Consider the following 24,256-nt stretch of genomic DNA (forward strand, 5'->3'; position numbering starts at 1 on the left):
CATAAGAGCAACTTGGCTTTTGTCTTTCTGGGTATAGAAATTTCCAGTAACAAAAAGAAAAGAAATTATAAACCACCATCCTCAAAGGCTGTTTTCCCCTTAACCTGTCATGAAGATGGTGAAAAATAAAAGAGATAAGCACTTACAGTTCTTGGCTTCAAGAAAGGGCACACATTACATGGTCTATTTCAGGATTCTCTAATTCTAATACTTTCTGGATTCTATTAAGCAGCCAATAATGGGGACCCATTAAATATAAACACACTGAGGAGCCTGGGTAATTAAACAAATGGATAATGGGAGGTGGGATCGAGACGAAATATTCAGAGGACACTGGCTCCCCTCCCCTCATGAACACATCGAAACTACAACTACACAGAGGGACTCTCACTGACATCAGCCTGGGGACCCGCAGAACAGCTCCCCTGCAGCCGGGGCAGTGAAGAAAGGTCCACACGGAGTCTGGCAGGAAGGGGGAAGGGACCTGGTCGGGACCCGCACACAGAAGAGGAGGGGACATCACAGGCTCAGCGTCTCCTTGGGGAGCGAGGGGTCCAGGCTCCGCACTGGGCACCCCAGCCCTGGGGGCCGACACCGGGAAGAGAGACCCCTCAGCCGGTGTGAAAACCAGTGAGGCTCACCAGGGGGCTATAAGAAACTGAGACTCTGCTCCTGAAGGGCCCAGACTGGCTCTCTCCCAGCCGCAGTGTGGAGGCAGCAGGCTGAGAACTGCCAGGGGCTCCGGCTGACCCTCCGGGAATGCTGCATCCCCGCCCCCCGGCCCCCACCGGGCTCCTGCCCCAGCAACCCCGGATCCGGCGCTGCTCCCCACTGAGGCAGAGGCGGCCACTGCCCACAACAGCGTGCACGCCTGGAGGGGACGGAGCCGGCTTGGACCCCAGCCCTGCCTCGGACCAGGGCGCAGGCACCACCGCCAGCGCGTGTCACTGCTCACCCGTGGGAGGGAGCAAAGTCAGCTCGGCGGCGCGGCGCTGCCCCTCCCGTCACGCCCAGCCTCTAGCCGCGCGAGCACACCGGGGACACAGTGACACCAGCACAGAAGTGCAGCCCCCGGGCCTCAGGCCCTGAGCCCACACCCCCACCAAGGCGGAGACTGCCAGCACCCCTGGGAGAAACCTACTTCCCTCAGGGCTCCTGCTCCAGCCCCTGTGGCCCTGATTCCTCCTTTGACAGGGCAGTGACAGCCACTGAGCAGAGAAGCCCCAGCTTGGCCCTGGTCCTGGCTCTGGCCCCTCCAGCTCCACCCCTACCTCCCACCAGGGTGGCGGCCACCAGCACACGTGGGAGAAGATACGGCCGGTGCTGCTGTCAGATCCAGCTCCCACCAAGGCCCCTGAGCACACGCAGTTGCACAGGGATGTTCCCACACAAGGCGCGCCTGCAAGACCAGAGCAGGTAACTGTTAGTCCTATATTCAGAGAGACAGAGAAAGGTAAACAAAATGAGAAGAGGAGAATATGTTTCAAAAGAAATAACAAGGATACATCCTGAAAAAAATCCTAATGACCCTGATAAATAGTTTACCTGATAAAGAGTTGAAAGCAATGGTAAGAGAATGCTAACTGAACTTGGTAAAAGAATAAATGAACACAGTGAGAACTTTAAGAAGGAACTGGGAAATAGAAAAAAGGACCCAACAGAGCTAAAGAATAAAATAACTGAAATGAAAAATACGGTGGACGGAAATAATAGCAGATTTGGTGACACGGGAGAACGTATCAGTGATGTGGGTGGTACAGTAATGGAAACCACCCTATCAGAACAGCAAAAACAAAACAAAACAACCAACAAATTTTTAAATAGAAGAATAGTTTAAGGGACCTCTAGGACATCGTGCATAACAACATTCAAATTATAGGGACCCCAGAAGAAGAGGAGAGAGAGAAAAGGGTCAAAACATATTTGATGAAATGATGACTGAAAACTCCCTGATGCTGAAGAAGGAAACAGACATCCAGGAAGCACAGAGGGTTCCAAACAAGAGAATACAAAGAGACTCACAACCGGACGTCCCATAAGTGAAACGGCAGAAGTTAAAGATAAAGAGAGACTTCTAAAGGCAGAAAGAGGAAAACAAAGAGTCAGTTACAGGGAATCCCCATAAGACTGTCAGCTGATTTTTCTGCAGAAACATCGCAGGCCAGAAGAGGGCGGCATGATATGTTTAAAATGCTGAAAGTGGGGAAAAGCCCTGCAAAGTTGAATACTCTACCCAGCAAGGCTATTATGCACAACTGATGGAGAGATAGAGGTTGTCAGACCAAAGCTAAAAGAGTTCATGACTACTAAACAGAGCTTATAAGAAATATTAATGGATATTCTTTAAGTGAAAAAGAAAAGGCTACAGTAAGAATGAATATAGTATAAGAAGGGAAAAATCCCACTGGTAAAGGCTTTGGATCAACTATTAAATAACCTAATACATAGGTTAAAATATTAAAAGACAAAAAGTGTAAAATCGAAATATAACTACAATAAATAATTAAGTGATAGACACGATGATTTTAAATATGACATGAAAAACACAAATTTTGTGAGGGGGAGTACGAAATGTAGAGCTTTTAGACTGTGTTTGATTTTAAATGACCATCAGTTTAAAATAAGTAGATATAGTTTACAGATCAATAAAAATGAACTCCATGGTAACCACAAATCAAAACCTACAATAGTAACACAAACAGAGAGGAAAGAATAGAAACTAAAACTAATGAAAATTATCAAAATACAACATAAGAGACTAAGAGATGATGAAAAAAGAGAAGAACTACAGAAACATCAGAAGACGATTAACAAAATGGAAATAAGTACATAATTATCAATAATCACTTGGACTAAATGATCCAATCCAAGTACATAGGATGGCTGATTGGATAAAAAACAAGACCTTTATATGATGCCTACAAGAAACTCACTTCAGAGCTAAAGACACATGCAGAGTGAAACAGAGAGGATGAAAGAAGATATTCCATGCAAATGGGAACAAAAAGAAAGCTGTGCAGCAATACTCATATCAGACAAAGGAGACTTTAAAACTTTTTTTAAAGTCTGTAATAAAGGACAAAGAAGGGCATTACATAATGAGAAAGGATCAACACAAGAAGAGAACAGAACATGCATAAGATGTATGCACCTAGTACAGGAGCACCTAAATGTATTAAGCAAGTGCTAACGGACATTAAAGGAGAAAACAACACTAATACATTAACAGCGGGGGACTTTAACACCCCACTTACATCAAGGGACAGATCATCCAGACAGAAAGTCAGTAAGGAAACACTGGCCTTACATGGCACATTAGATCAGCTGGACTTAATACATATCCACAGGACACTGCACCCAAAAAAGGCAGAATACACATTCTTTTCAAGTGCACACAGAATGTGCTCCAGGATAGATAACATGCTAGCCTGCAAAACAAGCCTCAACAAATTTAAGTGTTTGGAATTCATGTCAAGCATTTTTCTAAACACAGTGATATGAAACTAGAAATCAATTACAGGAGGAATGTAGGAAAAACAAGCATGTGGTGACTAAACAACGTGCTTCTGAAAAAAACCAAAAACCAAAATAAAATGGGTCAATGAAGAATTCAAATAGAAAATAAGAAAACAAATGAAACAAATGAAAATAAAAACACAACTTTCCAACATCTCTGGGAAGCAACAAAAGCAGTTCTCAGAGGGAAGTCTATAATAATACAGGCCTACATCAAGAAATAAGAAAAATTTCAAGTATTAACAGGCTAATCTTAGCAAAAGAAGAACAAACTAAGTCCAAAGTCAGCAAAAGAAAGGACTTAAAAAGATCAAAATGGAAACAAAATTGAGACAAAAAAAATCCATATAAGAAACAAAGGGCTAATTGTTTTAAAAGACAAACAAAATTCATAAGCCATTAGCCATGTTCATTAAGAACAAAAGAGCAAGGACCCAAATAAAGAAAATAAGAAATGAAAGAGGAGAAATGGCAGCCAATACCACAGAGATTAAAAAGAAATTATAAAAGAATATTATGGTCAGTTATATGCCAACAAACTGGACAACTAGAATAAATGGAAAAATTTCTAGGAACATACAGCCTTCCAAGATTGAATCAGGGGAAAACAGACAATCTGAACAAGATCAATCAGTAGTAGTGAAATTAAATTTGTAATTTAAAAAAACTCCCACCAAACAAAAGTCCAGGACCAGAAGCTTCACAGGGTTATTCTACAAACATATAAAGAAGAGTTAACATGTATCCTCTCAAACTATTCAAAAAATTTTAAGAGGAGGGAACATTCCCAAATTCATTCTTCAAGGCCACCATTAGCCTGATACAAAAACCATACAGACACTACAAAAAAAAAATTACAACCAATATCTCTGATTAATAAAGATGCAATGATCCTCAACAAATTATTAGCAAGTAGAATTCAACACAACATAAAGAAGGCCATTCACCATGATCCGACATGATTTAGAGCAGGGATGCAAGGATGGTTCAACATCTACAAATTAATCAGTGTTACACACCATATTAACAAACTGAAGGAGTAAAAATCACATAATCATGTCACCAGATGCAGAAAAAGTATCTGAAAAAAATTTAACACCTATTTATGATAAAAACTCTGAACAAAATTGAGATAAAGAGAACATACCACAACATAATAAATCCATTTAGGAAGAACCCACAGCTAACATCAAGCATAATGGTGAAAAACTGAAACAAGACAAGTATGCCCACTCTCACCATTTCTATTTAGCATAATATTGGATGTCCTAGCTACAGCAAATAGAAAAGAAAAAGAAATAAAAGGCATCCCAATTGGAAGGGAAGAAGGAAAACTGTCACTATTTTCAGATAACATGGTATTATACCTAGCAAACCATGAAGTCTCCAGCAGAAAACTATTAGAGCTAATAAATGAATTCAATGAAATTGCAGGATAAAAGATTAATAGACAGAAATCTGTTGCTTTTGTATACACAGAACTATTAATAACACTAACTAATAAGGAACTAGTATAAAGAGAAAATAAACAAATAATGCCATTTACAATTGCATCAAAAAGAATAAAATACCAGGAATAAACTTAACCAAGGAGATGAAAGATTCACACTCTGAAAACTAAAAGAAACTGATGAAGGAATCTGAACCAAATAAATGGAAAGAGATCACATGTTCATGGATTGGAAGTATTAGAATGTTTTAAATGTTCATTCTATCCAAAGCAATCTACAGATTAAGTGTAATACCCATCAAAATACCAATGACATTTTTCATAGAACTAGAACAAATAATCCTAAAATTTGCGTGGAACCACAAAAGACCCCAAAAAGCCAAAACAATCTTGTGAAAAAAGAACAAAGCTGGAGGTATGACACGTGCTAACTTCACACTATACTACAAAGCTACAGTAATCAAAACAGTATGGTACTGGCACAAAAACAGACACACAGATCAATGGAACAGAGCAGAGAGCCCAGAAATAAACCTATGTATGTATGGGCAATTAATCTATGACAAAGGAGGCAAGAACACACAATGGGGGAAAGTCTTTTCAATAAGTGGTGCTGGGAAAACTGGTTAGGTGTGAAAGAATAAAATTAGAACATTTTCTTATACTATATACAAAAATAAACAAAAAATAGTTTAAAGACCTAAATGTAAGACCAGAAACCATAATATTCCTAGAAGAAAACATACGCAGTATCCTCTTTGACGTAAGTCTTAGCAATATTTTTTAAATTTGTCACCTCAGGAGACAGAAACAGTAAGAAAAAAATAAACAAATCAGACCTAATTAAACCTTAAAGCTTTCACACAGTGAAGGAAATACTCAACAAATTGAAAAGACAACCTACTGAATGAGAGAATATGTTTGCAAATGACATGTCTGATAAGGGCTTGATATCAAAATACATAAAGAGCTCATATAGCAGTATCAACAAAACAAACAACCAAATCAAAACATGGGCAGAAGATCAGAACAGGCAGTTTTCAAAACAAGGCACACAGATGGCCAACAGGCATATGAAAAAGGATGCTCAACATCTCTAATCATTAGGGAAATGCACACCAAGTCCACAATGAGAAATCCCCTCAAACCTGTTAGAATGGCTATTGTCAACAAGACAAAAAAATAATACATGTTGGCAAAGATGTGGAGAAAAGGGAGCCCATGTACATGGTGGGAAGGTAAGTTGTTACGACCACTATGGAAACTATGATGGAGGTTCCTCAAAAAGTTAAAAATACAACTACAATATGATCCAGCACAAGCCCACTTCAGTTTATACCAGAAGAAAATGAAAATTTGAATTTGAAGAACTACATGCACCCCAGTGTTCACAGCAGCATTATTTCCAAAGACAAGATATAAAAGGAACATGTGTCCATCAACAGATGAATGGATAAACATATGGTGTAAGTATGTATGTATGTGTGTGTGTGTGTATATATATATACACACACACACACACACACACACACATATATATATATATATATATATATATATATATATATATAATGGAATATTACTTGGCCATAAAAATGAAAATCTGCCATTTGTAACAACGTGATTCACCTGGACGGTATTATGCTTAGTCAAACAAGTGAGACAGAGAAACATAGATACTGTATGTCTTCACTTATATGTGAAATCTAGAAAAAATTTTAAAAGTGAATATAACAAAGCAGAGACAGTTTCACAGACACAGAACAAACTAGTTTTCACCAGTGGTGAGAGGGGTCAGTGAAGGGGAAAGATTCGGTGAGGTGATTAATCGGTACAAACTGCTAAGTATAAAACAAATAAATATATAAATATGCAATACACCACACAGGGAATATAGCAAATACCTTATAGTAAGTTTCAATGGAGTGTAATCTATAAAAATATTTAATCACTATGTTGTACACCTGAAACTAATATATCATTATAAATCAACTACACTTCAATTTAAAAAAAAGAAATGGATAAAGCTCACCCAGTTATGATGCTATAGCCATCAAAGGATTATTAAGCACTGCCTACTTTGAATCACAAAGACAAATTCACATAGAACAGCCTTGAAATTTCTCATGGTTCATTAACTGCTATTTGCTTTTTCTCTACTGATGTTTAAAAAAATAGCTGGCCTATAGTTGACATTACACATTTTGTATTTGTATTCTAGCCAAATATCACCAGCTTTTAAAATTCAAGCACATAAATATACAATTATGGTGCTTTCACGGAATACAATACCTCAATTACATCATTATACAAGTGCCTTTCTCTGAGTATAGTCACACAAAACTGTGTATTCTGTAGGGGTGGGTACAGCTCAGTGGTAGAGCACACGCCTAACATGTACAACATCCCAGGTTCAATCCCCAGCATCTCCAGAAAAAGAAAAAAAAATTCAGAGAACAGAAGAGGATCAGGCCACGCTGTCAGGGTGACTGTACTGCACCCGATCAGAGCTTTTTACCCTGTCAGTCGATGCAGATGCTGCAGGTGTCCTGCCCACATCCCCTACCCTTACTTCTTCAGAGCACTCTGGCCTGAATTCCAGCCATTTGCATTTTTGCCTGAGGATTTTCTTTGACCCCTTGGACCTTCTCTGTCTGCAGTGCGACTGGCCTGAGGTATCAGTAAATTCATGTACCCCAGGGACAGCCCTTCACCAGGGAGGGGCTATGAGCTGTCGTATAATCACCCCACTGTCTCCTAATAGGTGGGTTCACTGAGTGATGCATTAAAACTGGCTGCAGGTTGGCACTCCAGTGCAGCTCGCCCGGAGAGATCTTTGCCCACTACCTTCCCTTCCCTGTCTCACGTTCCCACTCCCCTACCCTTGTTCCCTAGGATCTCCTCCAAAATAAAGCACTTGCTCCTGAATCTTTGTCTCAGGGTGTGCTTTTAGGAGCAACCCGAACTAAGAGACAAGTAGAAGGAACCCAGCAAGGTCAGGCAAAGAGAGGAATCTGTCCGTGGGAAGCAGCAAGCTGCAGCGGGGTCTCCGGGAGAATGGAATCGAGGGCTGCACGTGGCCAGACTCCCTGTCACATTCCTTCTGGGGGCCAGACTCATCCTCTCAGACCGACCTCTTCCTGGCTACAAGCATGACCACCCAGCGCCCTGGGCCTTTCACCTCCCAGCTTCATCTGTTTACTGAGTCCCCACTGAGTCCGCATCCCCAGGGAAGAATTCTAATTAGAGCAGCTTGAATGAAGGAAATGCTCCAATCACTTCTGCCAACTGGAGCAGGAATGCTAGGACTGGCCAGTCTGGGGACAAGCGCCAACTCTGGCCAGAGCAAACATGACCCGGGAGACAAGGTCTCTCAAGCATGGGACTCACACGGAGCAGAGGAGGGGAAGAGGGATTTTCCTAAGGAATGAGGCCATTGCTCCCTCCATAATAGCAATTAATCTTTATTGAATCCCTGCTATACTCCAGGTGCAATTGCTATAGTGGATCATCCATCTACCTGTCTGTCTGTCTACCTGTCTCTATCATCCATCATCTGTCAGTCTGTCTGTCTATCTAATCAATCTATCATCCACCCATCTATCTAATCTATCATCTATCCATCCATACATCCATCCATCCATCCATCCATCTACATCTATCCATCTATCTTTCTAATCCTCATAACAACCCTATGAGGCAAGAACTGTACCATTATTACCATCAGCTCCCACATTTCAGATAAGAAAATAGAAGCTCATAAAGACTAAGGTACTTGCCCAAATTCAGACAGTTACGTGGAGAGCCAGGAACAAACCCAGGCTGTCCAGTTCTCGAGTCTGCACTGTGTCATATGGGAACCTAAGGGACGGCCCTGCTGGCAAACCCAGTGACATTTCAAAACTTCCCTCACTGCTAATGTTTGGGGCACTGCTTGCTAAGCTTAGGGATGAAGCAGGCTGTCATAAAAACTGGAGACAGATTCAGAGGAAGGAGGTGAGGGGAGCTGGTTAGGCCAAGAGGCACGTACATTTTGAGGAGCAAAGCCCTCTTGAATCCCTAAGGCACTAAGAGGAGGTGAGGTACTATATACAAAATCTGCAGAATTTAACCACCAAACGTGGTTAGTATCCCTTTCTGTGAAAATGAAGGTTTTGTATCAGTTGACTGTTGCCAATGTGTCTCAAAGTTACCTACAAAGTTACATACGATACAATGTGTATCAAAGTCACATTTTCAAATCATTATTTTGGCAGTTTATTACAGATCACAATATTGCCACAGCTTTATTATGAAGTTCTGTTTTCACGTGCATTTTTAGGAAATCTTCCCCCAAAGGGCAGCTTGAATTTCAGAGTATAGGACTCGTAACTCTTATGTTACTATTATAGAGAAAACAGTATCTCAGGAAAGGTTTTCTTTTATTGGCATCATGCCACTGTCTCTCCTAGGACTGCTACGTATATTCCAAAACACCAGATTAAAAAATGAATAATTAAAATTAAGTTTAAAAAACGAAAAATAGTGTAGAGTGTTAATATCAGCTGAAGGAGTTATGAAATAAATTGATGCAAAGGATGTGAGATTGGTAGGGTCACTGGGGTAACATTCCTAAGGGTTAAGCTGAATAACAAAATGCTTCCTTAATTCCTCCACTTCTGATAGAGTAACTCGGCCTTCATATTTCCCAGCTGTTTAAATGATCAAGGGGGCAGGGTACAGCTCAGGGGTACAGCACATGCTTAGCATGCACGAGGTCCTGGGTTCAATCCCCAGGCCCTCCATCGAAAAATAAATAAATAAACCTCATTACCTATCCCCCAAAACAAAACAAATAAATAAAAACAAAAAAAAAATTAATTTAAAATAAAAGAATCAATGCTCTGAATTCCCCTACTCTTTCCTTTCTCTGTCTATCCTCATCACTGTCATCTCTTCTTCCCTTCTGACCGTCAGTCAGCCAGATGCACTTCCAAGCAAGTACCGTCATAATGTCTGATGGGAGAAATAGATGCCACTCCATATGGTTTACACGGTCCACAGTGCGTGGCACAACGACTATGTGGACAGGTGCCATGCCAGCCCACCCCCGTGGGCATCTCCCTCGAGTTCAGCAGCACAGGCAGGCCCTGTCTATATGCTCCTGGTGGAGGCTCTTATAAGTTATCACAAGGTTTTCCAACCCTTGATCCTTCTACCCTTGATTGCTGTCTGTGTCTCCCCAAATTCAGCTGAATTATCCTCATGGAAAAGGACCAAGTCACCTTAGCCACCTGACAGGTAGGTGCTGGGACATCTAAGCCAGGGACAGGTAAACGGGTGAGCACGTATGTCTCTCTTCCCTTCCCTTTCCCTGGCTTCATTCTGCAGATTTCTGAAAAACAGCACTTCCATTCAGTGACTGCCAGGCTGAGGGATACCCAGGGCTCGGTAGTACTGAGGGGAAAACTCCAGGTCTCCCACGATCCCAGTGTAAATCCCCACACAGCCAAACTACAGCTCCTGCTCTCCCTTAAACATGCTGAGTCTACTCAGAACTTATCTGAGGGAAGATTACATTCTCACAGTTCAGAAGGGCACTCTGAAGATGTACCAATGTGTGGGCAGAGAAATAAAACACTGAGTGGAGGAAATGAGGGCACTGGCCGCCTGACCGCAGTGGTGTGGCCGTTTTGTCAAAGCATCGTTCTTGCGCTGCTATGCCAAACACTGTCACTTAGCAATTTAACGCCTCCTAGCTCCCCAGGGACCATTCAACAAACAACACAATTTCTTTAAGTATTTCTCTTCTAAAGTGAGTACCATGTTAAGCTGAGAGAGTCCTGGGGGAACACGGCGGGAGGAAGAGTTATCCTGCAATTTTGGCCATAGGCCACAGGGAGGCAGTATAGGATTCGTGAGACTAGCCTGTGGCGCCTGTCCCAGCCACAGGCCCAGAACGCTGTGCCTAAGCCACTCAGCAGCCTCAGCTGGCGATCACCTGTCTACAGTGCCGTCCACCAGCGCGCCCTCAACCCCGCCTCCTCCCAGAAACCAGAGCCCCTGCACAGACTGCACATCTGGAGGCCTCCCGCTTCTGCAGTGCCCGGACTCGCTCCCCATCCTCCTGTGGCCCTCGGACCCTGAGAGCCTTGTACCAGTGTGGAAGCTGGCTGGCCCCTGCTCCATGCCCTTGCCATGGGGTGCTGAGCCCCACCCCCAGACCTGTACTACAGAGGGCAATCTATAGACTTAATGCAATCCCTATCAAATTACCTAGGACATAGTTCATAGAAGTAGAACAAATCATAATCAAATTTATATGGAACCATAGAAGACCTAGAATTTCCAAAGCATTACTTAAGAAAAAGTAAGAGAATGGAGGAAAAATCCTCTCAGACTTCAGACAATCCTATAGAGTTACAGGCATCAAAAGAGCATGGTATTCGTTCAAAATCACACATATGGACCAATGGAAAAAATAAAGAGCTCAGAAATGATCCCACAAAGTTTTGGTCAACAAATCTTCAACAAAGGAGGCAAGAAAAGACAATGGAATAAAGACAGTCTCTTCAGCAAATGGTGTTGGGAATACTAGACAGCAGCCTGTAAATCAATGAAGCTAAAACAGTCCATCACACTATACACAGAAACAAATTCCAAATGGATCAAAGACTTAAACATAAGACAAGACAAAATAAAACCCCTAGAAGAAAATATAGGCAAAACTTTATCTGACATACATCTCAAAACTGTTCTCCTATGGCACTCGACTCAAGCAAAACAAATAAAAGCAAGAATAAACAAATGGGACCTAATGAAACTTACAAGCTTCTGCACAGCAAAGGAAATCATAAGGAGAACGAAACGGCAACATACATAATGGGAGAAAATTTTTACAAGTGAAACTGACAAAGGCTTGATCTCCAGAATATAGAAGCAACTCATATGAATTAATAAGAAAAAAAGAAGCAATCCAATCCAAAAGTGGGCAAAAGACCTAAGCAAGCAATTCTCCGAAGAAGACATACAAATGATCAATGATCATGAAAAAATGCTCAGTATCACTAATTATCAGAGAAATGTGAATCAAAATTACAATCAGGTACAATCAGGTATCATCAGGCAGAATGGCCATCATTCAAACGTCCACAAATGACAAATGCTGGAGAGGCTGTGGAGAAAAGGGAACCCTCCTACACTGGTTGTGGGATTGCAGTTTGGTGCAGCCACTGTGGAAAACAGTATGGAGAATCCTCAAAAGACTAGGAATAGACTTACCATATGACCCAGGAACCCTGCTCCTGGGCATATATCCAGAAGGAAACCTACTTCAGGAGGACACCTGCACCCCAATGTCCGTAGCAGTATTATTTACAATAGCCAAGACATGGAAACAGCTTAAATGTCCATCAATAGATGACTGGATGAAGAACTGGTATTTTTATACAATGGAATACTACTCAGCCTGAAAAACCGACAACATAATGCCATTTCCAGCAACATGGATGCTCCTGGAGAATGTCATTCTAAGTGAAGTAAGCCAGAAAGACAAATAAAAATACCATATGAGATCGCTCATATGTGGAATCTAAACAAACAAACAAACAAACAAACAAAGCATAAATACAAAATCGAAATATATTCACAGACATAGAATATAAACTTGTGGTTCACAAGGGTGTGGGGGATGGGAAAACATAGACTGGGATTTCAGAATTGTAGAATAGATAAACAAGATTGTATACTGTATAGCACAGGGAAATATATACAAGGTCTTAGCTCACAGAGAAAACAAATGTGACAATGAATATATGCATGTTCACGTATAACTGAAAAATTATGCTCTACACTCGAATTTGACAGGATATTGGAAAATGATTATGAATCAATAAAAAGGCTAAAAAAACAAAGACAGGATAAGGGAAATCACACAATCTGAACATGACTTACAGAAGCAAGTGAAAACCAATGGAAGCCATGTATTTCAACCCTGAGATAAAAAGAAGTATGACATTCTATGAATCAAAGGGGCCCCAGATAAAAAAAAAAAAAGAGAAAAGGGTTTGGAAAAGGGAACTGAAGGAATCTGACTAAAATTTCCCAAACTGAAGAAAGAATCAGCTCTACCAATACAGGAAACACAGTGGGATCCAAACAAGATAAACACAAAGAGACCTAAAACAAGACATGTTGTCATGAAAAGGACCTAATTTCATGATAAAGAAACGATTGTAATTGCACCAAAATTAAAACAAGTCAATCACAAGAGAATCTCCATCAGGCTTTCAGCAGATTTCTCAACACAAACCTTGCAGGCCAAGAAGGGACTTCACAGAGAGAGACAAATCCATGAATGAGAAGAACGTGCAATCTAGCATAACCTATGCCACAAGACAATAAGTTAGAATAACCGGAGAGATCAAAAGTTTCACAGACATGCAAACACGGAAAGAATCTTGCAAGAAGAAACTTACCCTGCAAGAAAGATTGAGAATTTTAGACCCTGATGAGAAAACAAGCAGGATGATCTAGAAATGAGAAAACCATCATTGGAAAGGCAATAACGGCAAGAATTTGCAAAAGAATAAACATAAAGTTGTAAAACACAGCATCAAAATCATTAAGGATGGGAGAGGGAAGCCAGGATATAGGAATTTGTTTCCATTCTTTTCAGGAAGTGTTTGAAATTATATAATCATCTGTTTAAAGACAACAGAGAGAGAAATGGGTTAATGTATTTGAAAATGAGGGTGACCACAGACCAAAAGCACACAATGGACTCACAAAAACCAAAGAGAAACCAAGGTAATAAAAAAGGAAATACTCAAAAGGCAGTTAAGGTGTATTTAAGACACAACGACCCAGTATCACTGCTAGCAAATATTCTTCACACATGTTAAAACAACAGATTATTACAAAAAAGATGCATGCATAAATGTTCAAAATGTGAATTCATACTAACGGAAAATGTACTAAACCAAATGTCTATTATTATAAGAAGGGATAAATAGTTTCTGATACACTCTTACATGCCATACATAAAGAATGAATGCATGACATATTAAGGAATATGACCAGTATGAAGGTCATATTCATATAAAGATGTTGTAAGCAAAAATAGGACTGAGAGAAAATGGACAGCCACTAACCTGTGAACTGGGATGGATTTCATGTCTATGAAATTGAGTTTTGCATATTCTTGACTTCCAATTCAATGGATTCATAGAGAATGTGATTACCAATGCTTGTCTTCTTTCACTTAGAATGGTTTTCAAGTCCAGATATTCATTAACAAAAGGTTACACAAACTGGAAGGACATATTAAAAAGTTTTTCTTACACATTATATATTCTCTTCGTACTTATCTAGCAAACATGGTAAACATTACCACTATGCATTCCTAAAATTTTGAACATTCAAATTTGAATACATTTCTGAAATCAATTTGCTTGTAAGGGTAAAATAGGCTAAAATTCCAAAATTATTGCCAACACTAATTAAGGAAAACAGGGAGCAATCAAAATGGCTACAGCAACCAAAAGAGGATCTCAACCTCCAATCTCAAGTCTGAGTATTTGGATGATGATAAATACTGGCTTCACCTTGCAAAAGCTTCTTCTCTGAAAGACAGCTGTCTCTGCCCTTTCTTCTCTGCAGGTGGAAGTTCAGGTAACATGAGATAACTTACCAAGCACAGTATCTAACATACAGTGTTCACAAATGGTTTGCTTCCTTCATTCAACACAAGACACAGACTCCCATGAAGGCTGTTGTGGAAGGGAGCCTCCAAATCCACAAGTCTCCGTCAGCACATAAGACGACAGGTGCTTGGTTCTACTTAAAACAACAAATCAATAACAACACCGTCACCCCCATTCCATGGACTCTACTGAGGTATCTCAAGCCAGACCTGGGATCCTGTACTTACTTCTCCAAAAACTCCATCTGGCCTGCATACACAGTGAGCGCAAAAGCCTTAGAAGGAAAAGCCCGCAGTCATTGTGCAAAGACATCTGCATACCTATCTGCTACTAGGAATGCTGAGTCTGGCTCAAAGCGGGGCGGTGGCGGGGGGAGCGTCAACTGAGGTCGAAAACCAAATGACTCTTGAAGAAATCAAGACAGGGTTGCTGACTTACCCTTCCTGAACTGCGAACAGTACCATAGCAGAATCCATTTAGGAACTTCAGGTTTGAATCTTTCCACACCAACACTGCTGCCACTTCATGCTTTCAAGGAAGCTTAATCAGGAGTGCACCACTGACACCTCAGAAGATGCTGAAGCTAAGCCGTCAGCGGGAAACACAAGCGAGGGGCCGAAACGAGACGATGATCCCGGGTTTCTACACACATGCCTCTGACAACCAATTTCCTTACGATGGCCGCAACCGCCTTGAACATCTGAAGGAATTGGCGGCTTCACTCGGGGTGGTCTAGGGAAGGCCGCGAGGGGTGCACCCTGGGGCGGTGGCTCAAGTTCCCTTCCTGGGGGTCACGAAGGGCCCCACGGGGGCGCGGCTCCCACGACCTGAGCCCCTCCCCGACTCCCCGCGCAGAGCGAGGGCCGACCTGGAAGCTGCGGGAGCAAGGCCCCAGCAAGAGCGGCCAGGCCCTGCCCCAGACTCCTGGTGCGCAGAAGACGGGTCAGCTTGGCGGGGATGGGGTCTGCGCTGGAATCAGGGTCGAGGGTCCTAGGCCAAGGCCGCGGCTGCGAACACCTAGGTCGGGTGGGAAGCTACGCGGGGGTGCACGGCCGGCACACGGGGTGCGGACAATCACGACATCATGCCTCAGGATCCTTCCCCGATGTACATGAGGTTGCTCTAGGGCGGCCCCACGTCGCACGCCTGCCCGCGCGGACCATGTCGGAGACCGTGTCCCCCTCCGCCTCCATCACCGTCGCTTCGCCGCCGCCGCCGCCGCTACCACCGCAACCACCGATGCCGCCTCCGTGGAAACCGACGCCGACGCCACCGGCGCCGCCAACGCTCTTGGCTGGCCCCTCCGCGGCTGTCACTCGGCTCAAGCTGCGCCTGCTAAAGGGACCGCGCCGCTGCCTGTGCAGCCACTGCCGCTGGCAGGCTGAGGAGGGACAACGGCGCTCAGATGAGCCCCGGGCTGCTGGGAACGACTGCCTCCTGCCTGCCTGCCTGCCTGATAAAGGGGCGGGCCGGCGCTCGGGCCAAGGGCGTGGCCGAGGAGGGCACGGGGGCAGGGACGGGCTGCGTGCAAGGGGAGCGGCTCCTTCGGCCAGGGGGCGGGGTTGCGCGCTCAGGGCCAAGACACGTGTGCGAACTGGTATCCGCCCTGATTTGCATTCTTGCCTAAGAGTTCTTCCTAACATGAGCCTTTTTCTCAAGAACAGCTCGCCCTGTAGCGACAGCATTTGGTGAGATATCTGTGTTCCCCAGGACTGGGTAGGACCTGAGATCCAGGCTGAGGGGTGTGGGTGTTCCAGTCTCCGCCCTTCGGAGCTGGCCTAGAGCCCACGGTGTCAGAGCAGGGGAAACGACCCATTCATATAGATAAGAGGAGCCATCAGTGATGGACAGGAGCACAGCAGGGAAAAGGACCAATGCTGTTTCCCAGAACTCCCCTTCCCCCCCAATTTGCCTAGCCTTCATCATAGCATATGCTGGCCCATGTCTAGAACCTTTCATTCTCACCCCAACTAACATGCTCTCATCTTTCTTGGACAATACTTCACTGTTCTCCCTGCTTCTCCCTTGGACATTTTACATTTCCCAGACTCGGAGTTCAGATTCCCAGGCACTTATGAAGATTTTGGATGTGTGAGTGTTCATTGAGGGGTGAGGGGTGAGGAATGTGGGATTTTAAATTTAACTATACGAATTCACTCAGGTGCCTGACCTGAAGGCATCCATTTCCTGAAGGGGATGGGGCAGAGGAGGTGCTGGACAGCCTGGGAAGGGTCCCGACAGTCTAGCCAGTTGGCGAGGGATCTCTCATGGAAGCCAGGCTTCCAGTGTTGCCCTCACTTTGCCCCTCATGTTGAAAGGACCTGGGGACCGGCAAAGGTCACATCAGCCTGGGACAAGGCCTAGCCAAAGGCAGTGTATTTCCCCGGAGCCTGTCAGACAAGGGGTGCTGGCATGGGGGTTGCAAGGCGACTTGAAAGATATTGCTTCTGATATACCAGTCTCCGTTTCTCTCATCTTGCCTAGATATGGTTTCAGAACCGGAGAGCTCGGCACCCGGAGCAGAGCAGTTGGGCGCCTGCCAAGGCCCGGGCAGAAGACCCCGATGCCAGACCAGCCCCGACTGTCCCATCGGACCAAAGGCCCCCGCCCAACATCCACCACGGCGCTCATCACTTGCCTCCAAATGATCCACTGGACAGCTTTCGGTCCCTTGCCGCGGCAGCCCCTCCTCTGTCCCCCAGCTTCTTTGTGCCTTGTGCGCCCCCTGGTGGCTGGGTGGGCCAGCCACTCATGCTCCTGGTGCTCCAGCCTACCCCGGCTTGGTAGGGAGTTGAGAACCCTTCACATCCGGGAACAGACCCAAGGGGCACCAGAGCAGGGCCGAGTCCAGGAGGGGGTCTCGCACCCGTGCACGCGGCACTCACGCCCTCTGCCCACGGAGGGCCCTGCCCGCACCACAGCCTGCACCCTGGCGCGGCAGCACCCCCTCAGCCTGTCCCCCGCAGCGGTCCTCCACAGACCGGGCAGCATCCGGCTCAGCCGCGCAGCCCCCACGCGGCAATTCTGCAGCCCGAACAGGCCGAGACACACCTGTGGCAGCAGCAGGCCCCATCGGATCAACTCACGTCTCCTCCGCTCCACCCGCAGCCCCAGCCCTCAGGCGCCACAGGCTCAGGGAGCCTCTTAGATGAACTCTTGTCAGACGCCAGCCTTCTGGAAAAGGCACAACCTTTCCTGAGCGACGGCACCCCGGAAGAGGGACTCTGGCCAACCCTGGAAGAACCCCTCAGTGATGACGAATTCCAGGCCCTCCTGGACATGCTGCCAGGCTCACCAGGGCCTCAGGAAAGCCTTTGGTCGAGCCCAATTCACGCGTCTTTCCCTGGGATGCCGAGCCACGGCTGAGAACAAAGGACGAGGAGCCAGACACACTCCTAGGGTTCGGCAGCAAGGGCAAGGCGCCCAGACTGCCGGCGCCACTGCGAGGCCTCCCTCAGCCCTGCCGTGCTCCCCGGGCGCTCTCAGGACGCACGGGCACTAGCAGGGGCATCCTCCCTGATGTCGGAAGGGATGCTAGCATGCCAACCAGCAAGAGAATGGCCCAAGTCCTCTTGCCTTAGAGGTCGACTTGCGGGTTCTCTCTGACATTTCCTTGATCCAATAAACCTGGCTTTGAACTCAACGCAAAGTCTTTGGCTCTGTTTTGGTCCCTTTGTAGACTGGGCCCCAGCATCCATGCCACTCCTCAGAGATTCACCATGTCCCCCGTTGCCTGGGAATGAATGGGAAGAGGGTCGGGGGCCCTTGATAAGAATCCAGCTTCTACTTGCAAACTAGATTCTCTTGGAATTCCTACAACAATGAACCACCGTCACAGGAATTCTGAGAGCAAGAGAGCTTCTATTAGGGCCAGTAGAGGGGAGCACCGTTACTCAACACTCCTAGCACTTCTCTTGGTTCCCAGATTATAGCCACATTATTGTCAGCAGGGCTCCAATTAACCAAGGTGCTGGGGATATCAGGCAGGCAATCAATCTCTCTCTCTCGCTCACGCCCTCCATCCCTACCTCCCTCAATTGCGTGTCTCCTTCTGCATCTCTCTTGTTCTCTCTCTCTCTCTCTCTCTCTCTCTCTCTCTCCCTTTCTTATGCTCTCTTGGCCACAAATACTTACAGCACACACACACCCACACACACAAGCATCGTTTGAACCAAGTGCTGGTTGAATTAGACTCATCCCCAACTGTTGCTGAAGAAGCTCGCAGTCTCCATCTCAGTGCACATGGCTGAGTCTCATGAACAAGGGTGGCAAAAGAGTACACTAAAGACGGCCCATTATGTGTTTGGGGTTTCCATGTTTCAAGGGTCTAGGGCCTAGGCTCAGCTCAAATGTCAGATGGGTTTGTATGTTCCAGCCAAATATTCCTTCCTAACACAGCTCTGCCACCATTCTCTAGGAAGCTTTGGAATTCCCCTTCTCCTTCTCTTCCTCCCCCTACTCCTGCTTGTCCTCCACTCTCCTTCCCCCACCCCTCCCCATCCCCTGCCCCCTCCCCTACCCCTCCCTTCCTTCTTCTCCTGCCCAGGTATTCGATTTTTGAAAACACACCCTCGCTTCCCATCTCTGTCCTACTGGGCCCATCTTGGCTGAGGAAGGGCTACCGTTGCACTCCCCAACGTGATTTGAGTTGTCTGTCTCTTCTCCCAAGTGCTGGTGCCGGGCCCTCCTTTTCAGCTCTGGTTTCTTACCTGACTTTCCCCGACTCTCGCCGTCCAGAGAAGGAATGATGGTCTGCAGGTAGCCTGGTTCCATGTCTTTTCACCATCAATCTATTTGGCCTTGCTTCCCGTTTGGAGGCTTCGGCTGGGGAGTTCGCTGAGAAATGCATTCCGTCCGTTTGTGTGGGCCGGATTCCCGAGGGCTGAACACCCGATGCCCTTGGGCATGTGTCCTTGGGGCTCCTGGAGAGCTTCTGACCTGGGTTGATCTGAGCGATGGCCCCAGGCGACTGAGGGCTGCTCCCCGCTCCCCTCCCCCTCCCGCTCTTCCCCCACCGCTCCCCCTCTTCTCCCCTCCCCCACCCACTGTTGGAAGGTGCACTGGGCCTGGCTTCCCTGGGAGACAGTCTTGCCAAGGAACTGCTTGGACTTAGCCGGGTGTAGCTGCCACGTTTTGGCCTGGATGGACTTTAGGGGACCGGACCCTCATCAGGCCTCCCTGGAAAGGCTTTGAAGATGCTGGCAGACTGGAGGGGCAACTAGCCATGTTGGATTCGCCCAGGACAAGCCTCGCACGTCGAAGACACCTCATGTGGCCCAGCTTGTGTGGTAGTGGTGTCTGCCCCTGTCTTCTGGCACTCCCTGGCCCGTGAGGAAGGGGGCGGGCTTCACATGACAGCTGGAAAAGTTTCCCAAGTTTGTGACCAAAGAGCATGACCCGTGTGTCGAATCCTGTGTCCGTCGGCGCATTCAGCCTTCCTATTGGAATGAGCGGGACCTCAGCCTCCAGTCAAGGAAATGCCTCAGGCCTGGAATGCAATGAGGTCCAGGAGATGCCGACAGAATTGGGAAGTAGGCACCGGGAAGCTAGTCCCTCCACACTGGAAATAAGAGTGGGACCAAGCCTTGTCACCAAGAAGCCAGGGCCGTGGAACGCCAGGGAGAGCAAACACTGTGTGGAACGGGAAAACGTGTGAAAACCAGAGAGCCCTGGAGTCCATTCAGCCCGGGGAACGGAGGATGCCAGGCTTCCAAAAAAAGGTCCTTGCTGGCCTCTGGATTGGCCTTTTAGTCCAAGTCCCCTAACGTGGAAACATGGGAAATGGGAACACTTCAACGTTCTCAAGGTGGAAGGGGGGGCAGGGGTACCGAGGCAGCGATTTCCATAAATAGGAGCGGGGCGTGCCCGATCCCTTGATAAGGCCCGTGCTCCCGGGAACTCAGCATTTGCCCAGCAGCCTCTGTGCCGGACGGGTGTTTCTCCGGCCATGGATGACTCACGCACGTCCAAGGGTAAGTAGACATCAGCACCTGGGCTCTCCTGCTGGCTCATCTGAAATTTTTTCCTGCCCTCTCAGGGGTATGGACGAGGGGAGAAATGGCCCCCTGAGGCTGCAGGGAAGGCTTTGGCTGGGCTGTGTTTAAGGAAGCCATTGGGCCAAATGATTGAGAGTGGCTGAGGTAGTTTTGTTTTTCCTTTCATTAATCTCTGTGGCCCCGTTGAAATGGACATGGGAGCGGTAGCCCTGTGGCCCACCCACAGCTCCTCTCTCACAAGTACTGACGAAAAGCTGCACAGAAAGCTGCATCCGTTGTCCAAGTCTTCCGACTGCAGGAAACGAATTTCTAATGGACCACGTTTGGACATTTCAGTTGGTGTCGCTGGTTCATTCTCATGGTGGTTTAGCAGCTCTCTCTCGGCTTGAGTTCCATGGGAAAGGGTCCATTACTCTGCTGTCCCAGGAAATAGTCCACACGCAGAATTCCCAAGAAGCACGGCAGGAGCATAGGTTCCCTTGCCACCAAACTCCACACTAGGGCTCGGGAGGCACTGATCCCAGAAGCCCTTGAATTGCCTCCCACTCCACTCCAAAGTAGGGAGTGGGGCCTGGGGGCAGGGGCGGCTGGAGGCACTTGTGGGGATGGTGCTTTCTGAAGGGGAAGACCCCCTGGCCAGGCTACCGTGTGCTCCATGACTTCTGTCCGAAGAAAACTCTCTGGAGCAGGCAAGCGGAAAGGGTGCTCGTGAAGGAAGCGTCGCTTGCGGTGCGCAAGCCATGCCTTGCGTCCTTCCAGGCAGACACCTTGACACCCTAGTTTGGCATCTGACAGCGGCTAGCAGGGAATTCCTTTCTCAGGAGGGCTGATGTTCTAGAGTTTGAATACACTTCAGGAATTCCAAGTCGTCCCGAAGCCCGGGACGTGCCCGATACCACGTCGGGCTTTCCACAGAACGTGTGAAACAAGCACAGTCCTATTCCTCTGCATCACAAAAACAAGTGTCCACTAGGACAGGGCTCCATCACACCAAGCTTTCCACAGAGAAAGAATTGCATGTACGCAGCCAGTCCACATGACACGTTGACGTCCAGGATGGGGTGCTCCTCCTCTGTGGTGTCCCAGCGCGGGCACCGTCAGAATCAGGGTCGGGGCACGAGGGCCGCAATGTGGCTATCCGACACAACCTACCCACATGTGGCCGTGCTTGGCTTGATTTTCAGGTAGTTCAAGCAGGTGTGCCATGGATGTGTGAGGAGCCGCAAGGCGGGCTCTTCTAGCTGGCCTAAAGTTCGAGGTCCATCCTGCCAGGGGCCATCCAGACATTACACGGCTGGCAGCAGGCGGCCCCGTCCCATGGGTGGAAACATCTTCCACCCATTTGGAACGTGAGCTTGTTGTCTTAGGCCTTCTCAGCTGGTTGGTTCCTAGCTCTGTGGGCTGCCGCTGAGTTGGGGGTAGAAACCAAGAGCATGAACCATCTCATCTTTGCTACAAGGTCTAGATGTAAGGCCCAGGGTCTCCCCTTCAGCAGGGCTTTGCGTGTGTTTCCGTTAGATAGAAATGGACTTTCATCTCTGCACTTGGGTCTACTCCCCCCGGACTCCCGGACACAAAATGCAGGCTGGTATGGCCCCATCCATCACCACCCGGCACAACCGTTGGTGCGGCTCAACGGATCCCCCCTCAGAAGTTTCCCCCTGTTGCCTTTGGCAGGCCCATGCACAGGTGGACAGCGGAGAAGGAGGCTGGTTCTAAAGCTCAGTCAAAAGGACGCTCTGCAAGCCCTCTTTCAACAGAACCCCTACCCTGGCATCAAGGCCCATGAAAGCATAGCCCGAGACCAGGGCATTCCTGAAAGCAGAATTCAGATAAATCTCAGTCTCTGGATTCTTCCTCTCTCGGGGTCCGTGTCCCGACGCCCCCTGCCCGAGCCGTGTGGGTTCCAACTTCCTGGTCGTGAAGCTGGCTGCCGAAGCTTAACTTGGATTTGTCTCTCGTGCATTGGGAGGGACCCGAAGGTTAGCCAGCCAGCATCAGGAAAAGGGGGGTCCTCTAATGAGCGTCTGTGCTGCAGGGTTTGAACGTGGCTTCCGAGCCCAATATGCAATTGGCTACAGACACTTGGTGGTGGAGGGCACGCTAGGGAGAGGACCCGTCTCCTCCCCTTGGTGCTCCTGGTCTGGGTGCTTGAGGCAAGCCTGGACTCCGCTCCCGAGAAGGAATGGCTGTCCCTTGGGAGAACAGGGCCAGGGGGAGCTGAGTGGCCCTGGGTCCTATGCCAACGGGTGGGCAGGAATCCAAGCCCAGGGAACGAGGGTGCATGAGGCTGCTCGTGCCAGGGAGTTCGGTCCTTTGTGGCTCACCCCCGAGGCACTACCGCTGCTCAAGGCGTCCTGTCTGGTCAGCTGGGAGAGGAGTCCTGAAAGGGGAGGACCGCAGGAGCAGGAGCACAGTGCCTGCGACATTTCAAGGGGCACTAACACGTGCAGGCTTCCCTTACTGAACTGACTGGCAGGTTCAACAAACTGCCCACCCAGCCCCATCAGAGATGCCTAAAAATGCAAACAAACACGCCCACACCCTCACCGACACCCATACCCACCCCAATGGCCACACCTTCACCAACCCCAACCCCAACCCCCGCCACCCTGCCCTCCCCTAAACCTCACCCGACCTCACTTGACCTCACTCCGCTGCACCCTACCCTTCTCCACGCCACTCCACTCCACTCCACTCCATCCACACCTAACTCTGCACTTGTTTCTTGGGGAACGAGGAAGGCAACATGTGGCTTCACAGTTGAAGACAGTGACACAGATTTCAAAGGTGGGGATCGGGTACCTAAGAGCCTCCAGACCTGGAAGTGGCAGGACCTTGTGCTCCTAAGAGCTCCCTGGCAAGGAGTCATTTCCAGGCAGCATGGGCTTTTCAGGGGGTCGCCCGCATTCAGTGAATTTTGGACAAGAGCACTCACCTATGCGTGGTGTGTTAGGAAAGGGTGCTGTCCATGGGGCTAGAAGGGAGAACAGAGGAACATTCCCCGGGCACTGAGCATGGCCAAAAAGGAGGCACAAAGACTCAGAGGGAGCAAGTGAGAGAAACAAGAGAGAGAAATGGACACAGGGTCAGAGACAGGGACTGAGAGAAAGGAAGAGACAAACAGGCATAAACAGGTAGACTGATAGGAGCGGAGAGTGAGGCTACCAGGCCAACAGGGACCGTGGCAGGTTTGACAAGAATGGAAAATGTCAAGAGAGACAGAGAGCTAACCAGAGGGAGAAAGAAACGGATAGAGAGAGAGAGATGATCAGGGAGAGTGGGTCGGGGGAGGAAATGAGGGAAAGTGAGAGGAGGGGAGAGACAGAGAATATTAGCAAGCTCCCTCAGACTGACTTTGGTAAGGGAAACACTGCCTCCTGCCTCACGGGTTTTAGTCTCTGGATTCCAGAGGGAGGATGGCAGGGGAAATGCTGATTTTCTTCCGTGCGGATTGTGTTTTCTGGAATCCTGTGCAGTTCTTCCGAGGTGAAAGCCATAATCTGTGGCAAGTTCAGTCCCTTTGGGGGCTAAATCCTTCCCCTGGGGGCACATGGAGTCTACAGTTTGTCCATTCTTGGCTTGTCTGTTTGTTCTGTTGTGAATCACTG

General features: G+C 47.2%; 1 protein-coding gene across 1 annotated transcript in view; it reads right to left on the minus strand.

The window, feature by feature from the left end:
* LOC140686647 (serine/threonine-protein kinase Nek10-like) overlaps positions 1-24,256 on the minus strand; it is a 133,941-nt gene that overhangs the window by 76,858 nt on the left and 32,827 nt on the right. The window contains 1 exon segment of the mRNA XM_072940850.1: positions 15,787-16,030. Coding sequence (XP_072796951.1) covers positions 15,787-16,030 — 244 coding nt within the window.

This window comes from Vicugna pacos, chromosome 17 (genome assembly GCF_048564905.1).
Source record: "Vicugna pacos chromosome 17, VicPac4, whole genome shotgun sequence".
NCBI lineage: Eukaryota > Metazoa > Chordata > Mammalia > Artiodactyla > Camelidae > Vicugna > Vicugna pacos.